The following is a 20,082-nucleotide window of genomic DNA, read 5'->3' on the forward strand; positions in this document are numbered from 1 at the left end:
GGTCTTATGGGAACTCCTTTGTAGGTAACTGTCTTCTTTTTTCTTGGTGCTTTTAAGATTCTCTCCTTGTCTTTAATCTTGGGTGATATAATTATGATGTGCCTTGGTGTGTTTCTTTCTGGATCCAATTTCTTTTGGACTCTCTGAGCTTCCTTGACATCCTGTAAGTCCATTTCCTTCACCAGATTGAGAAAGTTCTCCTTCATTGTATTTTCAATTTCTTGCTCTTCCTCTTCTCCTTCTGGCCCCCCTACAATTTAGATGTTGGAATGTACGATTCAGATGTTGGAACGTTTAAAGTTTTCCCAGAGGTTCCTCAGCCTCTCCTCAATTTTTTGAATTCTTGTTTCTTCATTGTATTCTGGTTGAATTTTATTTCTTCCTTTTTTCCACATCTTTGGTTTGAGTCCTGGTTTCCTTCCCTTCACTGTTGATTCCCTGTACATTTTCCTTTATTTCACTTTGTGTAGCCTTTGTTTCTTCCTTTTGCAGCTGAACTCAAGTAATTTCTGAGAGCATCCCAGTTACTGGTGTCTTGAATTCTGCATCTGATAGGTTGTCTCTCTCCTTGTTGCTTAGTTCTTTCTCTCAAGTTTTAATCTGTTCTTTCATCGGGCTGTATTTGTCTCGGTGCACCTGTTACGTTGTAAGGGGCAGAGCTTTAGGTATTCACCAGGGTTAGGCACCTCACTTTGCTGTGTTATGGTGCTGTCTGGTTGAATTTTTCTGTAACTCTTTAATTGTCGGACTTCCATGCAGTTTGATTTTTCTGGCTGTTTTTTGTTTTAAATTGGTTGTATCCTTCTTTGGTTGTGTGAGGAAGCAAAATGTTTCTACCTCTCCTCCATCTTGGCTGGAACTCTCCTCTCCTTTATTTTCTGATATACACTGCCTCACTGTGGCTAAAACACAGTGTAGGTATCAGGAATCAATAATCAATATCAGAACCAATCTGATGTGCACTCAGGATCCTGACCCAGGAAAGAAGGCAACAAGGATCAGCTTACATGCTTCCCAGGGCTTGGTCTCTGTCTTCTCTAGCTCTGTTTATTATGAGTTGTGCCTGTCATAGGGCAATAATGGGTTTTGCTTTTCTTTGAGTTTCAAATCCCAGGTGACCTGTTCACAGCAATTAATGACTGCTCATTTTATCTGCTAGGAACAGTGCGTTTTCCTTTACTCTGGTTGACCATTTATTCTTGCATTCATCTGTTTGTTCCTTTGTTCATTCCTTGCTTTCACACACTTAGAATAACACTGGAAGTCTTGGTCATAGCTTATAAGGATCCTGGCTTCTGCAGCCTCTATTGTTACCACTCTTCCCCCAGTCTCCCAACATGTCAAGCATCCATAAGTTCTCAGGACCTTTGTACTTGCTAGGATGGCTCATTAGTTCCATGTGTTTCAGCCTTCCAGCAGGCTAGCCTGGCCTTTCTTACGTGGTAACTCAGCAAATTTTTAAGAGAAGAAGCATGCAATACCTCTTAAGGTCTAGGCTGGGATCTGGCGCTTGGTCACATCTGCCACATTCGCCTGGCCAAGGCAGATCATGGGGTAGGCCCAGATTCAAGGGATGGGGAAGTAGACTCTACCTCTTGATGGGAAAAGGTTCACAGTCACAGAGTGAAGAGGTATGGATAGAGGAAGGGAGAGGAATTGTGACCATTTTTGTAACCTACCATGTTGTCATTGCTTTCCTGTAAGGAGGCCTGTGAGAAATCCCCCAGGGGTAGGAGGTGGAATTTTTGCGTTCTCTTATCTGTTTTAGATTTTGAACCCATTGAACAGTAAACAAATAATTTTAACTGAGAAAAAACATGGGATTCAAAGTATCATTTCTTGTTTTTAAGGAGACATTTATGTACATGCTGATCTTCATGGAGCTACTAGCTGTGTAATTAAAAATCCAACAGGTAATATATTTCTCTCTATTCCCAACTTATGGTTCCTTTTGTTAAAATATTTTAGTGTAAGACAAAAATTGTGAATAAAAGTAAAGGAAGACACTTTAAATGAAAAGAGGGTCAATCTATCAGTAAGATATGACAGTTATAAACGCACGAACTCAACAACTAGAGCCCTAGAATATGTGAAGTAAAATCTGACAGAATTGAAGGGAGAAATAGATGCCACAGTAATAGTTCATGAAGACTTCAGCAGTTTAACAATTAACAAGGAAATTGAAGATTGGAACAACACAGAGTTAACTAGACCCGACACATCTGTACTACATGCCACCTAACGACAGTAGATTCTCATTCATCTCAAGTGCACATGGAACGTTCTCTGGGCATACCATGTGACAGTCTGTGAAACACATCTCAGTAAATTCAAAACTGTTAAAGTCCTACAGAGTGAGTTTTCTGACCATAATGGAGTGAAATTAGAAACCATTAATAGAAAAAAAATTGGAAAATACACAAATGTATGGAAATTATACAACACACTCATAAATAAACAATGGATCAAAGAGAAAAATCACCAGGGGTGTGTGAGAAAATACTTTGAGAGAATGCAACAAAAACAGTGTATCAGAATTTATGGGATACAGCTAAAGCAGTGCTTAGAAATTTATGGTGGTAATACCTATAATAAGAAAGAGGAAAGATCTCAATAATAAAATTGTAATCATTAAAATCTAGAAAACAAAAGCTAATAACCCATAGTAAGGAGAGGAGGGAAATAATGGAATGGAAATTATTGAAAGAGACTAGAAATATAATAGAGAAAATCAATGGAACCATAGTTGGTTCTTTGAAAAGATCAACAAAATTGATAAACCTAGACTTAACCAAAAAAATACAAGAGAACATTCAAATTCCTAAAAGCAGGAATAAAAGAGGGGATTTAACAAATCAAAAGGATTTTGAGGAATTTCTATGTATAGTTCTACAACAGCAAATTAGATAACTTTGTTGAAATAGGACAGAAATCTTAGACACAAACTACCAAACTGACCCAAGGTGAAGTGGAAAATGAGAACAAACCTATAAGAAAAGATTGAATTAGTCATTTAAAAAACACCCACCCACAAAAGAAATCCCAGGCCTTCATGACTTCACTGGGTAATTCTACCAGACTTTTAAAGATGATTAAACATCAGTCCTTTACAAAGTCTTCAAAAAATAGAAGAAATGGGAACACTTTCTAACTCATACAAGGCTGTTTTACCCTAATAACACAACCAGACAGACATCACAAGAAAAAAACTACAGATCAGTATCGCTTATGAATGTAGGCACAAGTCCTCAACAGAATAATAGGGAACCGAATCTAGCAGCATAGTAAAGCATTATACATCCCGACAAAGTGGGGTTCATCCCAGGCATGCCAGGTGTGTCTTAAGATGGAAGATTAGTCAATGCAGTAAAATATATTAATAGCATAAAGGATAAAAATTACACAGTCGTCTCGGTTGGTACAAAAAAAGCCTTTGGCCACAATCCAACGCCCACTTGTGATGAATAATCAACAAATGAGGAATAGAAGGGAATTTCCTCAGCTTGGTAAAGAATAGCTAGGAAGCACCCACAGCTGACAATGATACTTAATGCTGAAGGACTGAAAACTTTCTCCTAAGATCACAAATGAGATGCTCATGCCTGTTTTTGAAAACGCTTCCATTCAACATTTTATGGAGGTTCTAATTAGGCCATTAGGCCATAAGAAGTAAAAATATCCAGCTTGGCAAGGAACAAATAAAACTGTGTTTGTAGTTAGTTGATCTTAAAACCTTAAGGAATCCACAAAAAATTATTAATAAACAAGTTCAGCAATGTTTAGAATATAAGAACAATTACAAAAGTCAGTTTATTTCCATGCTGTAGTAATGAACAGTACGAAAAGGAAGTTTTTTAAAGATTTTATTTATTTCTAGAGAGAGGGAAGTAAGGGAGAGAGAAAAACATCGGTGTGTGGTTGCCTTCCATGCGTCCCCCAAGCGGGGACTGGCCTGCAACCCAGGCATGTGTCCCGACTTTTAATTGAACCAGTAACTCCCTGCTTCGCAGGCTGACACTCAATCCACTGAGCCACACCAGCCAGGCCCTAAAAGAAGTTTAATAAAATGTCCATTTATAATAGTATTAAAAAAATAATAAAACACTTAGGGGTAAATTTGCCAAAAATAAATGTAAAACATATACCCCAAACTATAAAAAAAAACCACTGAGTGAAATTAAGACCCAAATAATTGGAAAGAAGTATTTATGGGCTGGAAGTGTTAATGTTCTGATGATAGTACTTCCCACATTAATCTGTAGATTCAATGTCATCTCTATCAAATTGCAGCTGCCTTAAAAAAAAAATAGACAAGCTGGTCTTAAAATGAATGTGGAAATGCAGACGACCCAGATGAGTCAAATTATTCTTGAAAGCGAAGAATAAAATTGGAGAACTCACACTTCCTGATTTTAAATCCTCCTGCAAATCAATAGCAATTAAAGCAGTATGGTAGTGGCATAAGGATGGACAGACAGATTAATAAAGAGTTGATTGATATTCCTTAGTTTATTTTCAACAAGGGTAACAAGGCCATTCAATGGGGGTAGAATAACTATTTCAAGAAACGGTGCTGGGACAGCTAATACCAGTGTGCAAAAGCATGAAGGCAGATCCCCTACTGCACATCATTTATAAAAGCTAATTCAAATGTCTCAAAGACCTAAACTTAAAGGCTAAAACTATAAAGCCATTACAGGAATATAAGGCATAAATCCTCACCATCAGAAGGTTATTGCTTATATACGACACCAAAAGCATAAACAGCCAAAGGGGGGGGGAACCACATAAATTGGACTAAATCACAATTTAAGATCTTAATTTAAAGAACAGTATCAAGGTAGTGAAAATGACAGCCTGCAGATCAGGGGGAGATATTTGCAAATCATTTATCTAATAGCACCAGGACCCAAAGGACTCTTGCAGTAGAAAGACAGAAAACACAATTTAAAAACAAGTAACAGATCAAACAGACATTTCTCCAAATATGTACATAAATAGCTAATAAACACATAAGATGCTCAGCGTCATTCATCATTAGGGAAATGCATTTCAAAATCAATGAGACAAATTTTGATGAGGAAGTAGAAAGATTGGAACTTTTATACACTGTTGGGGGGAACAGAAAACAATGCAGCTGCCATAGAAAAGAATTTGTTCTCCAAAAAGTTAAACATAGACTTTACCAATTCTACTTCTAGGTATGTAACTTAAGTAATTGAAAATACATGTCCACACATAACTTACCTGGAGATATTCATAGCAGAATTATGTATAATAGCTAAGATATGGAAACAACCCCTATGTCATCAGTTGATGAATAAACAAATTGTAGTATATTCATATAAAGGCTTATTACTCATACTTAAAGAGAGAGAAATTACTGAGACATATTCTAGCATGGGTGAACCTTGAAAACATGCTACCTAAAAGAAGCCAGACATATAATTCCATTTATAGTTGATGCTTGAACTAGTGGAGGGGGAGGGTTAGGGGCGCACTGACCTGTCCCACTCCCCACCTATTTCCCTGCCCTCATGCAGTTAAAAATCCATGTATAGCTTTTCCATGTATAGACAGACTCTCCCAAAGCTTAACTAATAGCCTACTGTTGACCAGAAGCCTTATCAATAATATAAGTAGTTGATTAACACCTATTTTGTATATTATGTGTATCACATACTATATTCTTACAGTAAAGTATGCTAAAGAAAAGAATGTTATTAAGAAAATCATAAGGAAGCCCTGGTTAGTGTGGCTTAGTGGATTGAGTGCTGGCCTGTGAACCAAAGGGTTGCCGGTTTGATTCCCAGTCAGGGCATATGCCTGGGTTGTGGGCCATATCCCCAGTGCGGGGCACATGAGAGGCAACCATACACTGATGTTTCTCCCTCTTTTTCTTCCTTCCCCTCTCTAAAAAATAAAATAAATTTAATCTTTAAAAGAAAAAAGAAAATTTAAATCATAAAGAAAATACATTTACAGTATTTATTGAAAAAAATCTGTTTATCAGTGGGCCCACACATTCCAACCTGTGTTATTCAGGGATCAACTGTATATGAAATTCCAAAATTGGCAAATCCATGCAAACAAAATAAGTGATGCTAGGGGCTGAGAAAATGGAGAGTGACTATTAATGGACATAGAATTTGGGGAATAAATAATACAAGAAGGAACTCTGTGTTTGCATACTTGCCACCGTAAGCCTACTTTTGTCCCATGCTGTACGTTTTAAAAGGGCGAATTTTATGGTGTGTGAATTCTATCCCAGTTTTAAAAGATTTGAAATCTAACCAGAGGTATGTTATTAATAAGCCTTTTATTGTAATGATTTAGGCAATCTGTAGTAATTCTGGAAATCTTCCAATTTTAAATAGATTTTAAAAATTATCTGTTTTGGAATAAAGTTAGAATTATTGATGTGAGAGGATATACTCTAACTTTATTTACATAAACATTTAAAAGCCTCTGTAATAAACACATTTTTAATAAAAAGTGACTTTTTATAATATTGAAATAAAAGTAGATATTAGTGTTTGAGATATAAAAAGATTGAACCTGCCATGTATGTGATTTCCTCTTCTTGCTCTGTACAAAGTCTGTCCTTTGGTACTGAAGCGTTGTAGCGTGTTGTTACAGGAGAACCGATTCCCCCTCGGACCTTGACTGAAGCTGGCACAATGGCACTTTGCTACAGTGCTGCTTGGGATGCCCGAGTTATCACTAGTGCTTGGTGGGTGTACCATCATCAGGTAATAATGGCTGTGGTCTTTTATAAAATTTATTATGAACTACCATGTACCAAATTTTGAGGGCATAGATGTGAACAAGGCTAAGGACCTACATTGATGGAGCTGACATTTTGGTGGTGGAGAAAAAGACATAATGTCAGGCAGCAATTGCTATTAAGATTTTTTTTAAGCAGAGTGAGGTGATGTAGAGTGATATAGGCTACCATTTTGAATAAAGCATCTGGGAAGGTAAGATTTGAACAGCAGAGATCTAAATGAGGAGAGAGTGATCCATGCAATTACACAGGGAAGAGAGGGTTCCAGTTACAACTGCTATACTGACCTGAAAGGCCTTCTTTCTCTTACTCTTATTTGTTGGAATTTTTGAATTCTCTTTGGCCATTCCAGAAAACTAGGTGTGTCCAGTGGTTTTGTATTCAGGTGATTTTAGTAGTTGTCTCTCTCAGTGGTTAGTACTACTTTATTTGATGATACTTCATTCCACATTAGGGTTCACACTGTTATTAATACACATTTTCAAGAATTATAATTAATAATGATATACCTTTATAAGGTCCAAAAGCTTATGGTAAACAGTTCAGTGCCATTACACTTCCTTAGATTTAGTTTCATTTTATATCTGTTGTTTTCTTCTGGGCTGTGATACTGGGTTTTTAGGAAATCAATATCACACCTGAGATCAGATTTTCTGCCTCAGTCTTGTTATAAAAGTGACTTTAATTCTTTTGTGAATAGGTTTTTCAGCATGCTTTTAATCCCTTGCATAACAATGGCTAACAGATATTCTCAGATTTGGGAATTTCATAGTTGTATAAAATTTTTTTTTAATTGTAGATTTATCTTGCTCACTTTCTATTTTGACAAATTAGAATATATATTTTTAAATCTGGTATCACTTTTATTTCCTAAAATGAAAGGTTATTTTATTACCAAAAAAAGTATCTCAGAGAAGGATTTTATTTAATAAATATCATTGAATTTTAGTAAGTATAGTTTTATAGTAAATCTCTAAACTGTTTCTTCTCATTATATCTCACACCAGAAGAAACATGTGGATCAGTTCTGGCTCTAATCCAAGAAATTTAAAAAGTACCGATGTAGTGTATTTTTTATTATGTATTTTTCCCTGTGTTACAGCAAAGGCTATATATCATTGAAGAGAGGTGTATCTATACCACCAGCATTGAGAATTTTCACTAAATTATAAGCTTTGTGGTGCTGCTAACTTGAATATGACTTTACTTTTTCAAGTGAAACAAATTTTTACAAGTATTTCTGAAGACAAGAGTACTATAATGTATTACTCTTCTCCTCAGGTGTCTAAAACAGCACCAACTGGAGAGTATTTGACAACAGGCAGCTTCATGATACGAGGTAATGACTGTCCGTGGGTTATGAAAGTTTGAGGTTTGAGGAGCGTCTGCTAATGCCCTCAGGACTGGCACATTGTGATTGTATACGTATGAAGTCTGTTATAAAATAGGAAAACTTTCCTCTGCTGTGGCAAATTTAACATTGGTCATGCTGTGTTCATATTTTTTCAGTTGATGAGAATGTACTTTCACTTAGTTTAAAGTTGTATGGGTAAAAAAATAGAACATGACCATTTTTCTAGAAATTGATTATTCAGGGTCTGACTAACTCAAAGAATAAGAGCAGTCATGTTTTTCTGTCTTAATGCCAGTTTCTATAAATTGGAAGTGTTTCTTCATGACAGAAAAGACAAAACAGATGTGACTCGTTGGTGTCAGATATCTTGCAAGCATAGAATAAACAGATTTATAAAACATTTATGTATATTGTCTTTTGTAGGAAAAAAGAATTTCCTTCCTCCGTCATATCTAATGATGGGGTTTAGCTTCCTCTTTAAGGTACTCTTCATCTTTTTCATTATTTTTTTCTGATTTTCATTAGCCTCACCTAAAGTTCCATCAGTGAAAAAGCACTGTTTCCATAGGTGGAGGAGTCCTGTGTTTGGAGACATCGGGGTGAACGGAAGGTCAGAGTGCAGGACGAAGACGTGGAGACGCTGGCGAGCTGCGCGAGTGACCTCGCTTCGGAGGAGCTCGAGCAACCTGGTAGTTCCCAGACTGAAGTCCAGTAGCTCACAGTGTTTTCTGTGGCTGTTTGGCTTCTCAGTTCCTACTTAAAAATCATGTCTTCTTGGGGATCATTGAAATTTCAAAAAAAACCACTTTGCTATTAATTTTAGTGACTTTTTGTTTTTGGAAATGGCGAATATGTTTATAATTCTAGTAAATTATGCAATAATTGGATCTATAACTAATATACTTGAATATGTTTATATAGTAAAACTTCAGTATTTAATGGATAACATAAATGTGAATGAGCATTTACTTTTGGGTTTATGAATTAAAAGTGATACAAAGATGAGTTTATAACAAGTACAATTTCCTTTATGGTAATTTAGCTTGCTTTAATAATATATGTGCTTCCAGTAGAGAGCAACTATGGTTTCTAAACAAAATTTACCTACCAACCCAAAGGAAGTAAGGAAAATATCTAAGTTATTTTTATAAGTTAGTCTTTGTCCTGAGATCATTCATTTTTAGGGATAATACTGCATTGTTTCATTTGCGACTACTATTATACTACAAGATTTCTGTTTTTAAAATTTTCACCCTGTTCCTGATACTATATGAAGTGCTTTGTCTACATTACTTTTACTGAATTCTCACAACCATCCTTGTCAGATGAGTGGTGGGGCCGCATGTTACAGGGGAGACAGCCAGACCGTGTTCTAACTGCTGGGCAGTGTTCTTTTTGCCAGAGGGTGAACGCCTGCTGTGTGCCAGCTACGTAATGTGTATAATCTCATTTCAGTTCTCAGGTGCTAATTATAATAACAGCAGCAGAGTTTATAGACTTCCTTCTGTTGTCCTCCTTTTTGGAAATACCTAACAAAGACAAGATATAATCTTTATTTTAGAAATGGTTGCAATGTATAATAAATTTATTATAGTAAAGCATCTTGGAAATCATTTATTCCAGTCAGTTTATGACATGGAGCATTCTTCTGTGTCAATGAGAGCACCTTTTGGGGACAATCAAGGCAATTTCTGGTGATCTTTTGGAGAAATAGAGTCAGTGAAATACATTTTGAAGTCTTCAAGGAAATCGTCTAGCTTTTAGTTGTGGTGGTAGCACTCTGACTTTCCTGATGGTGATTCTGCAGATGGAGGCGACAGTAGCAGTGAAGAAGATAAGGAGGAGTTACAGGAAACTCCCGTGCAGGTAGAACTTGTGACCCAGGTCGACCAGGAGGATGTTACTATTCAGAGTGGTGGAGAAGAGCTGAATGAAGATCTAATGCAGGAAGAAAGCTCTGAAGATGAAGGAGAATCAGAAGAGGTGGTAAAAGATCAGGAATCTGTTGGTGAAATGAAAGACAAAGGGGAAGAGACAATAAATTATCCTGACACTACCATTGACTTGTCCCACCTTCAGTCCCAAAGGTAATTTTAAAGCTGTAATTTTAAGTTTTGTTTTGTAAGCTGTGAATGATGAAGAGTTAATCCTTAAAAAGATAATACCAAGCTTGACCTTAGTATGTTCACCCTCCATTGTTGATTGGTCTTTTTATCTTTTCACAGTTTATTCAGGGAGGGAGATTTGTTTAGATCTCTCTAAACAAATTCCCAAGACCCAGGATGGAAAAATACAGTAAATGGAAAAGCAGCCGAACTTAGTAAAAAATGAAATAATGGTTATAAATGCTAATAATATAAGAAAGGCATTTCCATCCAAAAAATACAGTATTTCAGTCTGTAGTGTCTTCCTGATCACCAGATAAACAATACCATAGTTATAAAAGCATTGCCATTGGAGTAGTTAAGACTGGCTTAGGAGTCCGACCAGACTTGAGTCTTAGGGTGTGTCCTTGGGCCGGTTACTTTCTGTCTGAGCTTCAGTTTTCTTCTCGGTGAAAACGGAACATTGTTCCCATCCCTTGGATTTTGGTGAAGGTTCGGTACATGTAACGCGTCTACATGTAACACATCTAGCCATGCCTGGCACATTATAAGCATTGAATACATGTTAGCTATTTAAAAATAAACTAAAAAGTGTGAGAAAATGAACAATTTAATGATTTCTTCTTCTATTTTACCAAATTTGAAAATTTGTAGGAGTGTCGGTAATTAGAGAGTGTGATGTGGGAATGTTTGGGACTCTGTAAATGAATGCCTTCTATAGGCCAGTGGACGCCTCTTTTCGTAGGTCCTTCCAGAAATTGGCTTCAAAACAGGACTCTTCTAATATGGTAAGCTGTTTTCAGAGTTTTATGACGATCATCATGGCCTTCTCAATGAATAGAATAAGTTTCTACTTTTTATTTTTACTTTTTGAAAAATTAATAGTAGTGATATTGTTTGTATTTACTTTTTTTTTTTAATAGGGTGACAGTAAATTACAGAGCCGGAGACATTTGTCAGCCAAGGAAAGAAGGTAAATGTATTTGTATGATCTAACTGAAAAGCATGTGATTATTTTTTGCTGACAATTCAGTTATGACAAATCACCTGGCTGTTCTAAAGATCTTACTAACATTACCAAGATTCAACATAAATCTTACTTAGTTGTTAGTATTCAGCTCCAATAGGTTTTTCTATTTTAGACCCTAATCTGTCACTGTAATTGATGAGACAGGTCATGTGACCTAAGACATTCTATTGCATAAATATGTACAGTAGTAACTACAATGTATTAAATAGGCTAATTTTGGGATAATATTGACCGAAATAAATAGGCATAACTTGAAATTAACTAGGAAAGTTTTATATAAGAGGGAAGACTTTCGGTCTTGTTTTTAAAAATAGCTGGTCTCAGGAGGCAAATGGAAAGGTAGAAGCAGAAGAAATGGGGCACCTGAGATGCCTGCTGTGGGTGAGAGAGATTCGGAGTGGTGTACAAAGAGGTAAAATACAAAGTTCATGTCATCAAGAGGCTTTTGAGTCCTGGATCCAGGAAATAGCCATAAATCTGTAAATACATTTGACCCGTGAACGACACGAGGGGTCAGAGGTGCTGACCCCCATGCAGTAGGAAATCCTCATCCAACCACGGTCGGGCTTCGGCGTCCGTGGGCTCCTCACCCAGGACTGCAGATACAGTCGGCTCTTCAACAGCATGGGTTTGAACCCACGAAGTGCCTGGGTCCACTTCTCCGGGGCATGTAGGTGCAAACCTGTGGTATTCAGGGGTCAGCTGTAGTGCTGTCTGAAAGTGATAAGTAGTTGAGGAGTAAGAAATTGCTGTGAGTTCAAGTGTTCTGGGAAATAACCATCAGAAGTGTTCTTTAAAATGTATTTAGCATTTGGGTAAGTGAAGATAATAAGGCAGGACTTGAAGACATCAGAGAGAATTACCATAAACAAAGGGGAGCAGGAATTTGGAAACAGTATATGCAGAATGCTTTGAAGAAGTGGTTAAAAAAAATAGACTTTACTCTGGCTGGTGTGGCTCAGTGGATTGAGCGTTGGCTTATGAACCAAAGGGTTGCTGGTTCGATTCCCAGTCAGGGCACAAGCCTGGGTTATGGGCCAGGTTCACAGTTAGGGTGCGCAAGAGGCAACAACACACTGATGTTTCTCTCTTCCTTCCTTTCCCTCTCTCTAAAAATAAATAAATTTTTTAAAATTAAAAAAAAAGTCTGAGGTAAAAGGCACAGACAGTTCATGTTTAAGACTGGTGGGTAAGATTGGCAAAGTGAATTTGGACCATGTGTGGAGAACTTAGAATGACAAGCTAAGTATTTTGGATTTTGTCCTGAACGTAGTATGAGGAGGACTTTTGGAAGATTTTGAATGGAAATGTGACATAGGTAAACATTTAAGGAAGATTAATCTAAAAATTCTTATAGAACAAATTATTGGGGAAGTCACTGGAGGAAGTCAGGGTTAGGAAGTGATGGGGACCTGGCCTAGAGCTGTGGCACTGGGAATGGAGATTGCACATGAAAAATATATTACGGGAATAGAATTTGCCTTTCCTTCATAATCTGCTTACTTTTTATCCATTTCTTCAGCCAACCAACAAATATTTTATTGGCTAGCTACGATCTGACAGGGCCACATTGATTAAAAAGACTACAGATCCCAGTGCCTGGCTCTCCAGGTGTCAGGGACTCAATGTAGCCCCTGAATTAGGATAAGTCAAGGGTGACAGTGTGTTGAGCCTGGATGACAAAAAGAATGATAAGTCCATGAGAGAAGAATTAAAGATTTTCCCCTGAGTGATGGATTGCACTTTTTTGTATACCGTAGCCCAGTGATTATCGAGTTAAGCAGAAGCCATGGTCTTTTACATGTTGTACATGTTCCCTTCCCCATGTAATTTTCTTAGGACACTAAGAATTTGAAATTCTAAAAATCAAATGTTTCCTTTTCACATATTTTTAGGGAACTAAAGAAGAAAAGGCTTCCAAGTGACTCAGGGGATTTAGAAATGATGGAGGGAAAGGACAAAGAAAAAGAAGACGCTTTACACGTTGAAACTCATCAGATCACAAGCAGAAACGCCCCGGCCATGCAGCCAGTGAAGCGAGGGCAGAAGGTAATGAAGCTTCGGGTGGGTTGTTGGTGGTACTGTGTGGTTCCCAAGTAAAGCTGTGAAGTTCCTCTTAATTTTTTAAAGTTTAAGTGAAACATGATATAGGCAAAAAGTAATCCCACGTGACATCCTTTGACTGAAAATTAGTTGAAAAGATACTGGAAATTTAGGGATCCTTTGAAATCCTTTCCGCAGAAGGTCCATTTAATGTAGAAGTGGGAGATTGTGGTTTGCAGACACTCAGGTAGTAAAGTGGTAGGCTTGTATTTATTGATAATTTAGATTAATAGGTTCTTTTTCAATTACTAATGCACTTTGGATTAGAAATCTTACATATTTTACTTAAAGGTGGGTGATGGGGGAATAAGTAGTGCATTAGAGTATGCTTTTTAAATGCTGTAGCAGTATAAAGAAGGGATCGTCAGCTAACACATCAGCGTATCTTTAAAAAATTCCTTTGAAACCTTTTTTTTTTAACTTTTGGAAGCTCATCTTTATTTTTTTATTTTTTAAAATATATTTTATTAATTATGCCGATACAGTTGTTCTATTTATCCCCCTTCATTCCCCTCCACCCTGCACACCCCCTCCCCCCCCTTTAGTTTATGACCACGTGTCTCTAGTTCTTTAGATTCTGTATTTCCCATACTATTCTTGCCCTCCCTCCTATTTTCTACCTACCATCTATGCTATTTATTTTCTGTACCTTCTCCCTCCTTCTCCTTCTCCCACTCCCCTGTTGCTGACCCTCCATGGGATTTTCATTTCTATGGTTCTGCTCCTGATCTAGCTGTCCTCTTAGTTTGCTTTTGTTTTAGGTGTGGTTGTTAATAAGTGTGAGTTTGCTGTCCTTTCACTGTTTATCTTTTTATTTTCTTTTTCTTAGGTAAGTCCCTTTAACATTTTATATAATAAGGGCTTGATGATGATGAACTCCTTGAATTTGATCTTATCTGAAAAGCACTTTATCTGCCCTTCCATTCTAAATGAAAGCTTTGCTGGGTAGAGCAATCTTGGATGTAGGTCTTTGGATTTCATGACTTGGAATACTTCTTTCCAGACCCTTCTTGCCTGTAAGGTCTCTTTTGAGAAATCAGCTGACAGTCTGATGGGAACTCCTTTGTAGGTGACTGTCCCCTTATCTCTTGCTGCTTCTAGGATTCTCTCCTTCATTTTAATCTTGGCTAATGTAATGATGTTGTGCCTTGGTGTGTTCCTTCTTGGGTCCAACTTCTTTGGGACTCTCTGAGCTTCCTGGATTTCCTGGAAATCTATTTACTTTGCCAGATTGGGGAAGTTCTCCTTTATTATTTGTTCAAATAAGTTTTCCACTAGTGGCTGTTCCTCTTCCCCTTCTAGTACCCCTATAATTCGGATGTTGGAAGGTTTAAAGATGTCCTGAAGGTTCCTAAGCCTCTCCTCATTTTTTTTTTTAATTCTTGTTTCTTTATCCTTTTCTGTTTGGTCATTTTTTCTTCCTTCTGGTCCACTCCCTTTATTTGAGTCCCAATTTTCTTCCCATCACTATTGGTTTCCTGTGCACTTTCCTTCATTTCAATTAGTTTAGCCTTCATTTGTTCCTCTAATTTGTGACTAAAAATCAACCAGTTCTGTGAGTATCCTGATCACCAGTGTTTTGTTTGAACTGTGCATCTGAAAGTTTGGCTATTTCTTCATCACTTAGATTTATTGGCTCTGGGGCTCTGAGTTGTTCTTGAGCCATGTTTTTATCTGTTTGTGCCTGTACATCTGAGGAGCGGAGCTTTAGTTGTTCACCAGGGCGGGGCCACCCAGGTCGCTGGTTTGTGATGCTGTATGTGGGGGCAGGGTCAGAGAGGGACAATGGTAGTTCCCTCTGCTGCTTCCTGCCACTGGGTCCTGCACGGTTTGTTTCACCGCTCGCTCCTTCACCGGTTTATCTGCACGCGAATGTGTGACTGCCATCAGCCCTCAGTGGGTCCACCGCCTTGTGCCCTCAGTGGGTCCACCCGCTTCTCCGCACCTGGGATCCACCCACGGCAGCTGGCGCACCTGGGTCGTGCACCTGGGTCGTGCACCCGGTCAGTCTGGTGGATCTTTCCTGCCCGACCCCGCTCTGCTGCTGGCTCTGCCTCTTACCAGTTTGGCTGAAGGGTTCGTTGTTGTCAGACTTCCGTGTAGTTCAATTTTCTGTGGTTTGGCTGCGTTTTTGTTGCTAAAACTTTGTTGTTTTTAAACTTGGTTTTGTGAGAAGGTACAGTGCTTCCACCTACGCCTCCATCTTGGTGGAAGTCTCCCCTTTGAAATCTTAATAAAGGTCATGTTTAATGATTTTCATTCAGAGCATCAGAATTTCTTGGATGTTTTTCAGTGGGCCTCAAGTAAGTCCAAGGACATACTACACATGTGGAAGGGAAGAGCATCAGTTAGGCTCCATAAGCTCAACATGACTTTAGTCGCAACTGAGTTTTTTTTTAAGATTTTATTTATTTATCTTTAGAGGGGAAGGGAAGGAGAGAGGGAGAGAAACATCAATGTATGGTTGCCTTTTGCGCGTCCCCTGCTGGGAACTGGCCTGCAGGGAACTGGCCTGCAGCCCAGGCATGTGCCCTGACTGGGAATCGAACTGCGATTGTCTGATTCGCAGGCCCGCACTCAATCCACTGAGCTACACCAGCCAGGGCGCAACTGAGATTTTAATTAACTCGATAAAGTAATTCTAAAGAGTGAATACTAGAAAATAAGGAAATCTTGAAAAAGAAGACTGAGGAGGGAGTTTCCTTACTAGGTTTAAGTCCTTTAATGTTAGCATTATAGAACAGCATTGTGTTAACATAGGAAAGGCAGAAAGACTAGTGAAACAGCATAAAATCTGGACATGGGACCTGTAATTGTTTGGGAAGGCATGAAATATTAAAAATCAGTGGCTAGTCTTGTTTGAAAGAAAAAAGTAAGTTCCAGGTGGAGAAAAGAACCCATCAATATTATTGAAAGACAGACAACAAACCTGATTTAAAAAAACATGCTTATACAAAACAAGAGGGGTACTTTTTTCACCCATCAAACTGATAGATGATGTGTGTTCAGTCTCATTCAGTAAATGTTTGAGAGCACATCCTGGGAATCCCGAGGAAGAGGCCCAGCGGTGCATTTACTTGCTAACTCAGCAGGTCTGTTTTAGGAATATGCACCGAAATAAGAAAGTCATGTGTTTATGGGGGATTTCATCAGTAATGATATTTATAGTAGCAAGAAAAGTGAAAATAGTAGAAAATAACAATAAACAATATTGTGTATTTGTACAATGAAATAGTCTGCAGATAAAGTTCCAAGGCCAATTCTGATGGCATTTTTATTAAATTATATTAAATATTTAGATAATTTTGTGGAGAACTATCATCTTTAATACACTGAGTCTTCCTGCCCTTAAATATGAGCTATCATTATGTAAGAATGCTTTATATTCTTCAATAAAGATACATTTTCCTCTAAAGTCTTACCCATCTTATTTAAAGATGGATTCCTATTTAAAATTTTTCTTTCTTTTTGTAAATGGTTTAGTTTTTGATCTTTCACTTCCTAGTTATTATTGCTGGTCTGTGGAAAGATAGTCTTCATATTGTAATAGGCAGTCTTACTGAACTTTTAAAATATTTCATGTGTATACAGTCATTAGTGGCTTTTCTTCTTTTCTAATCTCATCATCTGTTATGACTTTGCTCATGTGTTTTGCACTGTCTTAGAACATCCGCACACAGTGTTACGTAGGGCGAATGCGGTGCGTGCCCTTGTTGATTACGTTAGGGGGCTCTACTGCAGGTTGTCGTCACTGTGGGGTGCGCTCTTGGTGATTACATTAGAGGGCTCTATTTATTGCAGGTCATCATCACTGCGGGGTGTGTCCCATGAGTTATTGGTAGATGTTCTTTGTGAAGAGTTATCTTTAATAATGATGAGTTAAATTTTACTGAATGCTTTTTCTGCATGTATTATTTTTTTCTTAATTAGTTAATGTGGTAAATTACTTGAGAAAATCTGTGAAATCGTCCTCTGATTTCTCATACTTTGTCTGGTTTTGGTGTGGTTATACCAGCTTCAGAGAATAAGTTTGGGACTTTTCCCTCTTTTCTGCTCTCTAGAGCATTGTCTAAAATGGGAGCTGCTTGTTCCTTGAAATTTAGTAGTATTTGTTTGTAAAATTGGGCCTGATACTTAGGGTTTTGAAGGTAGGTTTTTAGTAGTAATTACATTTTCTTATGATTATAGGTCCATGCAGGTTTCCTGTTTTATACTTAAGCATACAAACGGTAGTGTCGATAGCTGGTATGGTTTGTCCCAAGTCTTCAGTGTCCCTAAGCTGTATCTTCCAGAAAACTGTTTGCCATTTCTTGGTTCAATTTATTGGTAATATTGTTGATGTTAAGGTTTTTTTGAGGTATAATATACATATAGTAAAATGCACAAGTCTTAAGTGTTTTTAGCTCAGTGAGCTCACTGAGGGGGCTCTTGCCCCTTTCTAAATAGGATCCTACCCCCCCCCCCAAATTATTCCCTTTTTAAAATATTTATTTTAGAGAGGGGGGAAGGGAGGAAGAGAAACATCAGTGAGAGAGAGACAAGACACATTGATTGGTTACTTCTTGTACATACCCTGTCAGGGACCGAACCCAGGGCTTAGGCCGTGTCCTGACTGGGCACAAAATGGCGGCGGTTTCATTTTCAGGACAGTGCCCAACCAAGTAACTGAGTCACACTGGTCTGGGCCAAAAAATTATTATTAATCACTGTAGATTATTTTGCCCATTTTTAACTTTATCTAAAAGCAACCACATGGAACATAGTCTTTTTTTCTGGCATGTTTCACTCAACATTGTGTGTCATGGGTATTGTATATGTTGTTCATATGTGTTGCTTATAGTGTTCCATTGTGTGACTGCCACAGTTTATCTACACTGTTGTTAATAGACATTCTTATCTGTGTCTTTTAGGTCCAAAGCATGCATTTCTCTTGTGTTACAGTGAGAACTAGAATGTCTGGGTTATGCTGTGCATGTTTGGCTTTAAGTAGGTAATACAGTTTCCAGAGGACCTGTGCTAGTGTCTCAACAGCAGTGTATCCGAATTCCATTTGCTCCGTATCCTAGTATTTGGTGTTGTCAGGTTATTTTTTGATCATTCAAGTGTGTATATACTGAAATCTTATTTTGGCTTTAATTTGCATGTTCCTGATGACTAATGGTACTGAGCACTTTGAGTTCTTTGAAGTCCAGAATACAAGTCTTTTCTTGATGTATGTATTACAAATACTTCTCACATTTTGTGGCTTTTTTTTTACTCTTCATAATAGTGTTTTTTGATGAGCAGCATGTTATTTTAATGAAGTCTGACTTATCAGTCTTGTATAGTTAGTATTTTGTGTATGTTTGTGTGCCCTATTTTTAAAAAGTCTTTAAAATTTTAGATATTTGTTTTGGGCCACAGCTTAACTTATCAAGACAAAAATTTTTGGAGGTAAGGCTTAAGTATCTCTAGTTTTAAAAACCACTAGCATTATTTGGATGTATAACCTGAATAAAGAATCCACTAGTTCAATTGATAAAATTCAGTCTTAAGAGTGTGGACAGTAAGTACCCAGCCTGCTTTGCTGCATTTCCTGTTCTGTAACCCAACTGCAACCCAACGCAGTGACTTGCTGTTATTACTCTGTCCTGTCTTTACCTTATAATTGCGCTTTTCCTATATTCCCAGATACTATAAAATGTATTTCCTTAAGACTTTCAAGTTTTGCTTTATTCCCCACAGTTCTTGCGTAAAAGAAATGTTTTTCTCAAAACTATCTTAGAAATAATTTGTGCCTCTCTTATAGCATTTAGAATATATTGTGTTAATTTATGCTTACTCTTATATCTATCTTCTTTTCCCACCAGAGAGTAAATTCCTTGAGGGATGGGAAGTATGATTTATCTATCTTTGGAATCATGCCTTACTCAATAAGTATCTTTGACAGAGAACTAAAGAAATGCCTTTTGTTTACAAACATACGTCGTCACTTTTTAACTGCTGAATTTTTTCAACCAAAATCTTGATTTTGTAGAGTAAAATGAAAAAAATGAAGGAAAAATACAAAGATCAAGATGAAGAAGATCGTGAACTCATTATGAAATTGTTAGGAGTAAGTAATATCTAAAAACATTCTCTGCCTTTGCTTTTCAAGGGGCATCCAAACCCCCCTGCCTATTTATATATGCTAGGCATTCTATACATTTTTGTTAAAATAGTGACAATATTGAAAATACTGACATTAACTGTTTTTTCCTCTATGAATTGAAGTCTGCAGGCTCAAACAGAGAAGAAAAGGGGAAGAAGGGTAAGAAAGGAAAAATGAAGGATGAACCAGTGAAGAAACAGCCCCAGAAATCTAGAGGTGGATTACGGGTCTCAGACAGCATAAAGAAAGAAACTCCATCCCTTCAGGTTCTGACTCATGAGGTACAAGACTTGGCTGTAGATGATCCACACGATGACAAGGTGAGGCTGCCACACAGGTGTGGACTTTCCTTCATAGTTAGGGTGACCAGTCATCCTTGGGTTCCCAGGGCGTGGGACTTACCAGGGCTAAAACCAGAATGAGTGGTAACCCTGTTCTTGATGGAAAGTCACCCTAGAAATACAACCTATAAGATTAAAATTCCAGGCACCAGCGTAAAAATGGTAGTGTTGATAGCTGATAAAATTTATAACAAGTTTTTAGAAAATATCAGTTTCCTGGACAGACTTTATT

General features: G+C 37.6%; 1 protein-coding gene across 1 annotated transcript in view; it reads left to right on the top strand.

Moving 5' to 3' along the window:
* The window catches only part of NEMF (nuclear export mediator factor), a 58,722-nt gene that overhangs the window by 33,017 nt on the left and 5,623 nt on the right, over positions 1-20,082 (top strand). Inside the window, exons 18-28 of the mRNA XM_037137267.2 lie at positions 1,851-1,913; positions 6,640-6,752; positions 8,069-8,126; positions 8,565-8,623; positions 8,710-8,830; positions 9,949-10,228; positions 10,992-11,034; positions 11,170-11,219; positions 13,172-13,325; positions 19,396-19,473; positions 19,632-19,829. Coding sequence (XP_036993162.2) covers positions 1,851-1,913; positions 6,640-6,752; positions 8,069-8,126; positions 8,565-8,623; positions 8,710-8,830; positions 9,949-10,228; positions 10,992-11,034; positions 11,170-11,219; positions 13,172-13,325; positions 19,396-19,473; positions 19,632-19,829 — 1,217 coding nt within the window. The remainder of the gene's footprint in view (positions 1-1,850; positions 1,914-6,639; positions 6,753-8,068; positions 8,127-8,564; positions 8,624-8,709; positions 8,831-9,948; positions 10,229-10,991; positions 11,035-11,169; positions 11,220-13,171; positions 13,326-19,395; positions 19,474-19,631; positions 19,830-20,082) is intronic.

The sequence above is a fragment of the Artibeus jamaicensis genome, unplaced genomic scaffold (genome assembly GCF_021234435.1).
Source record: "Artibeus jamaicensis isolate MK-2021 breed Jamaican fruit bat unplaced genomic scaffold, CSHL_Jam_final scaffold_286, whole genome shotgun sequence".
Taxonomy (NCBI): Eukaryota; Metazoa; Chordata; class Mammalia; order Chiroptera; family Phyllostomidae; genus Artibeus; species Artibeus jamaicensis.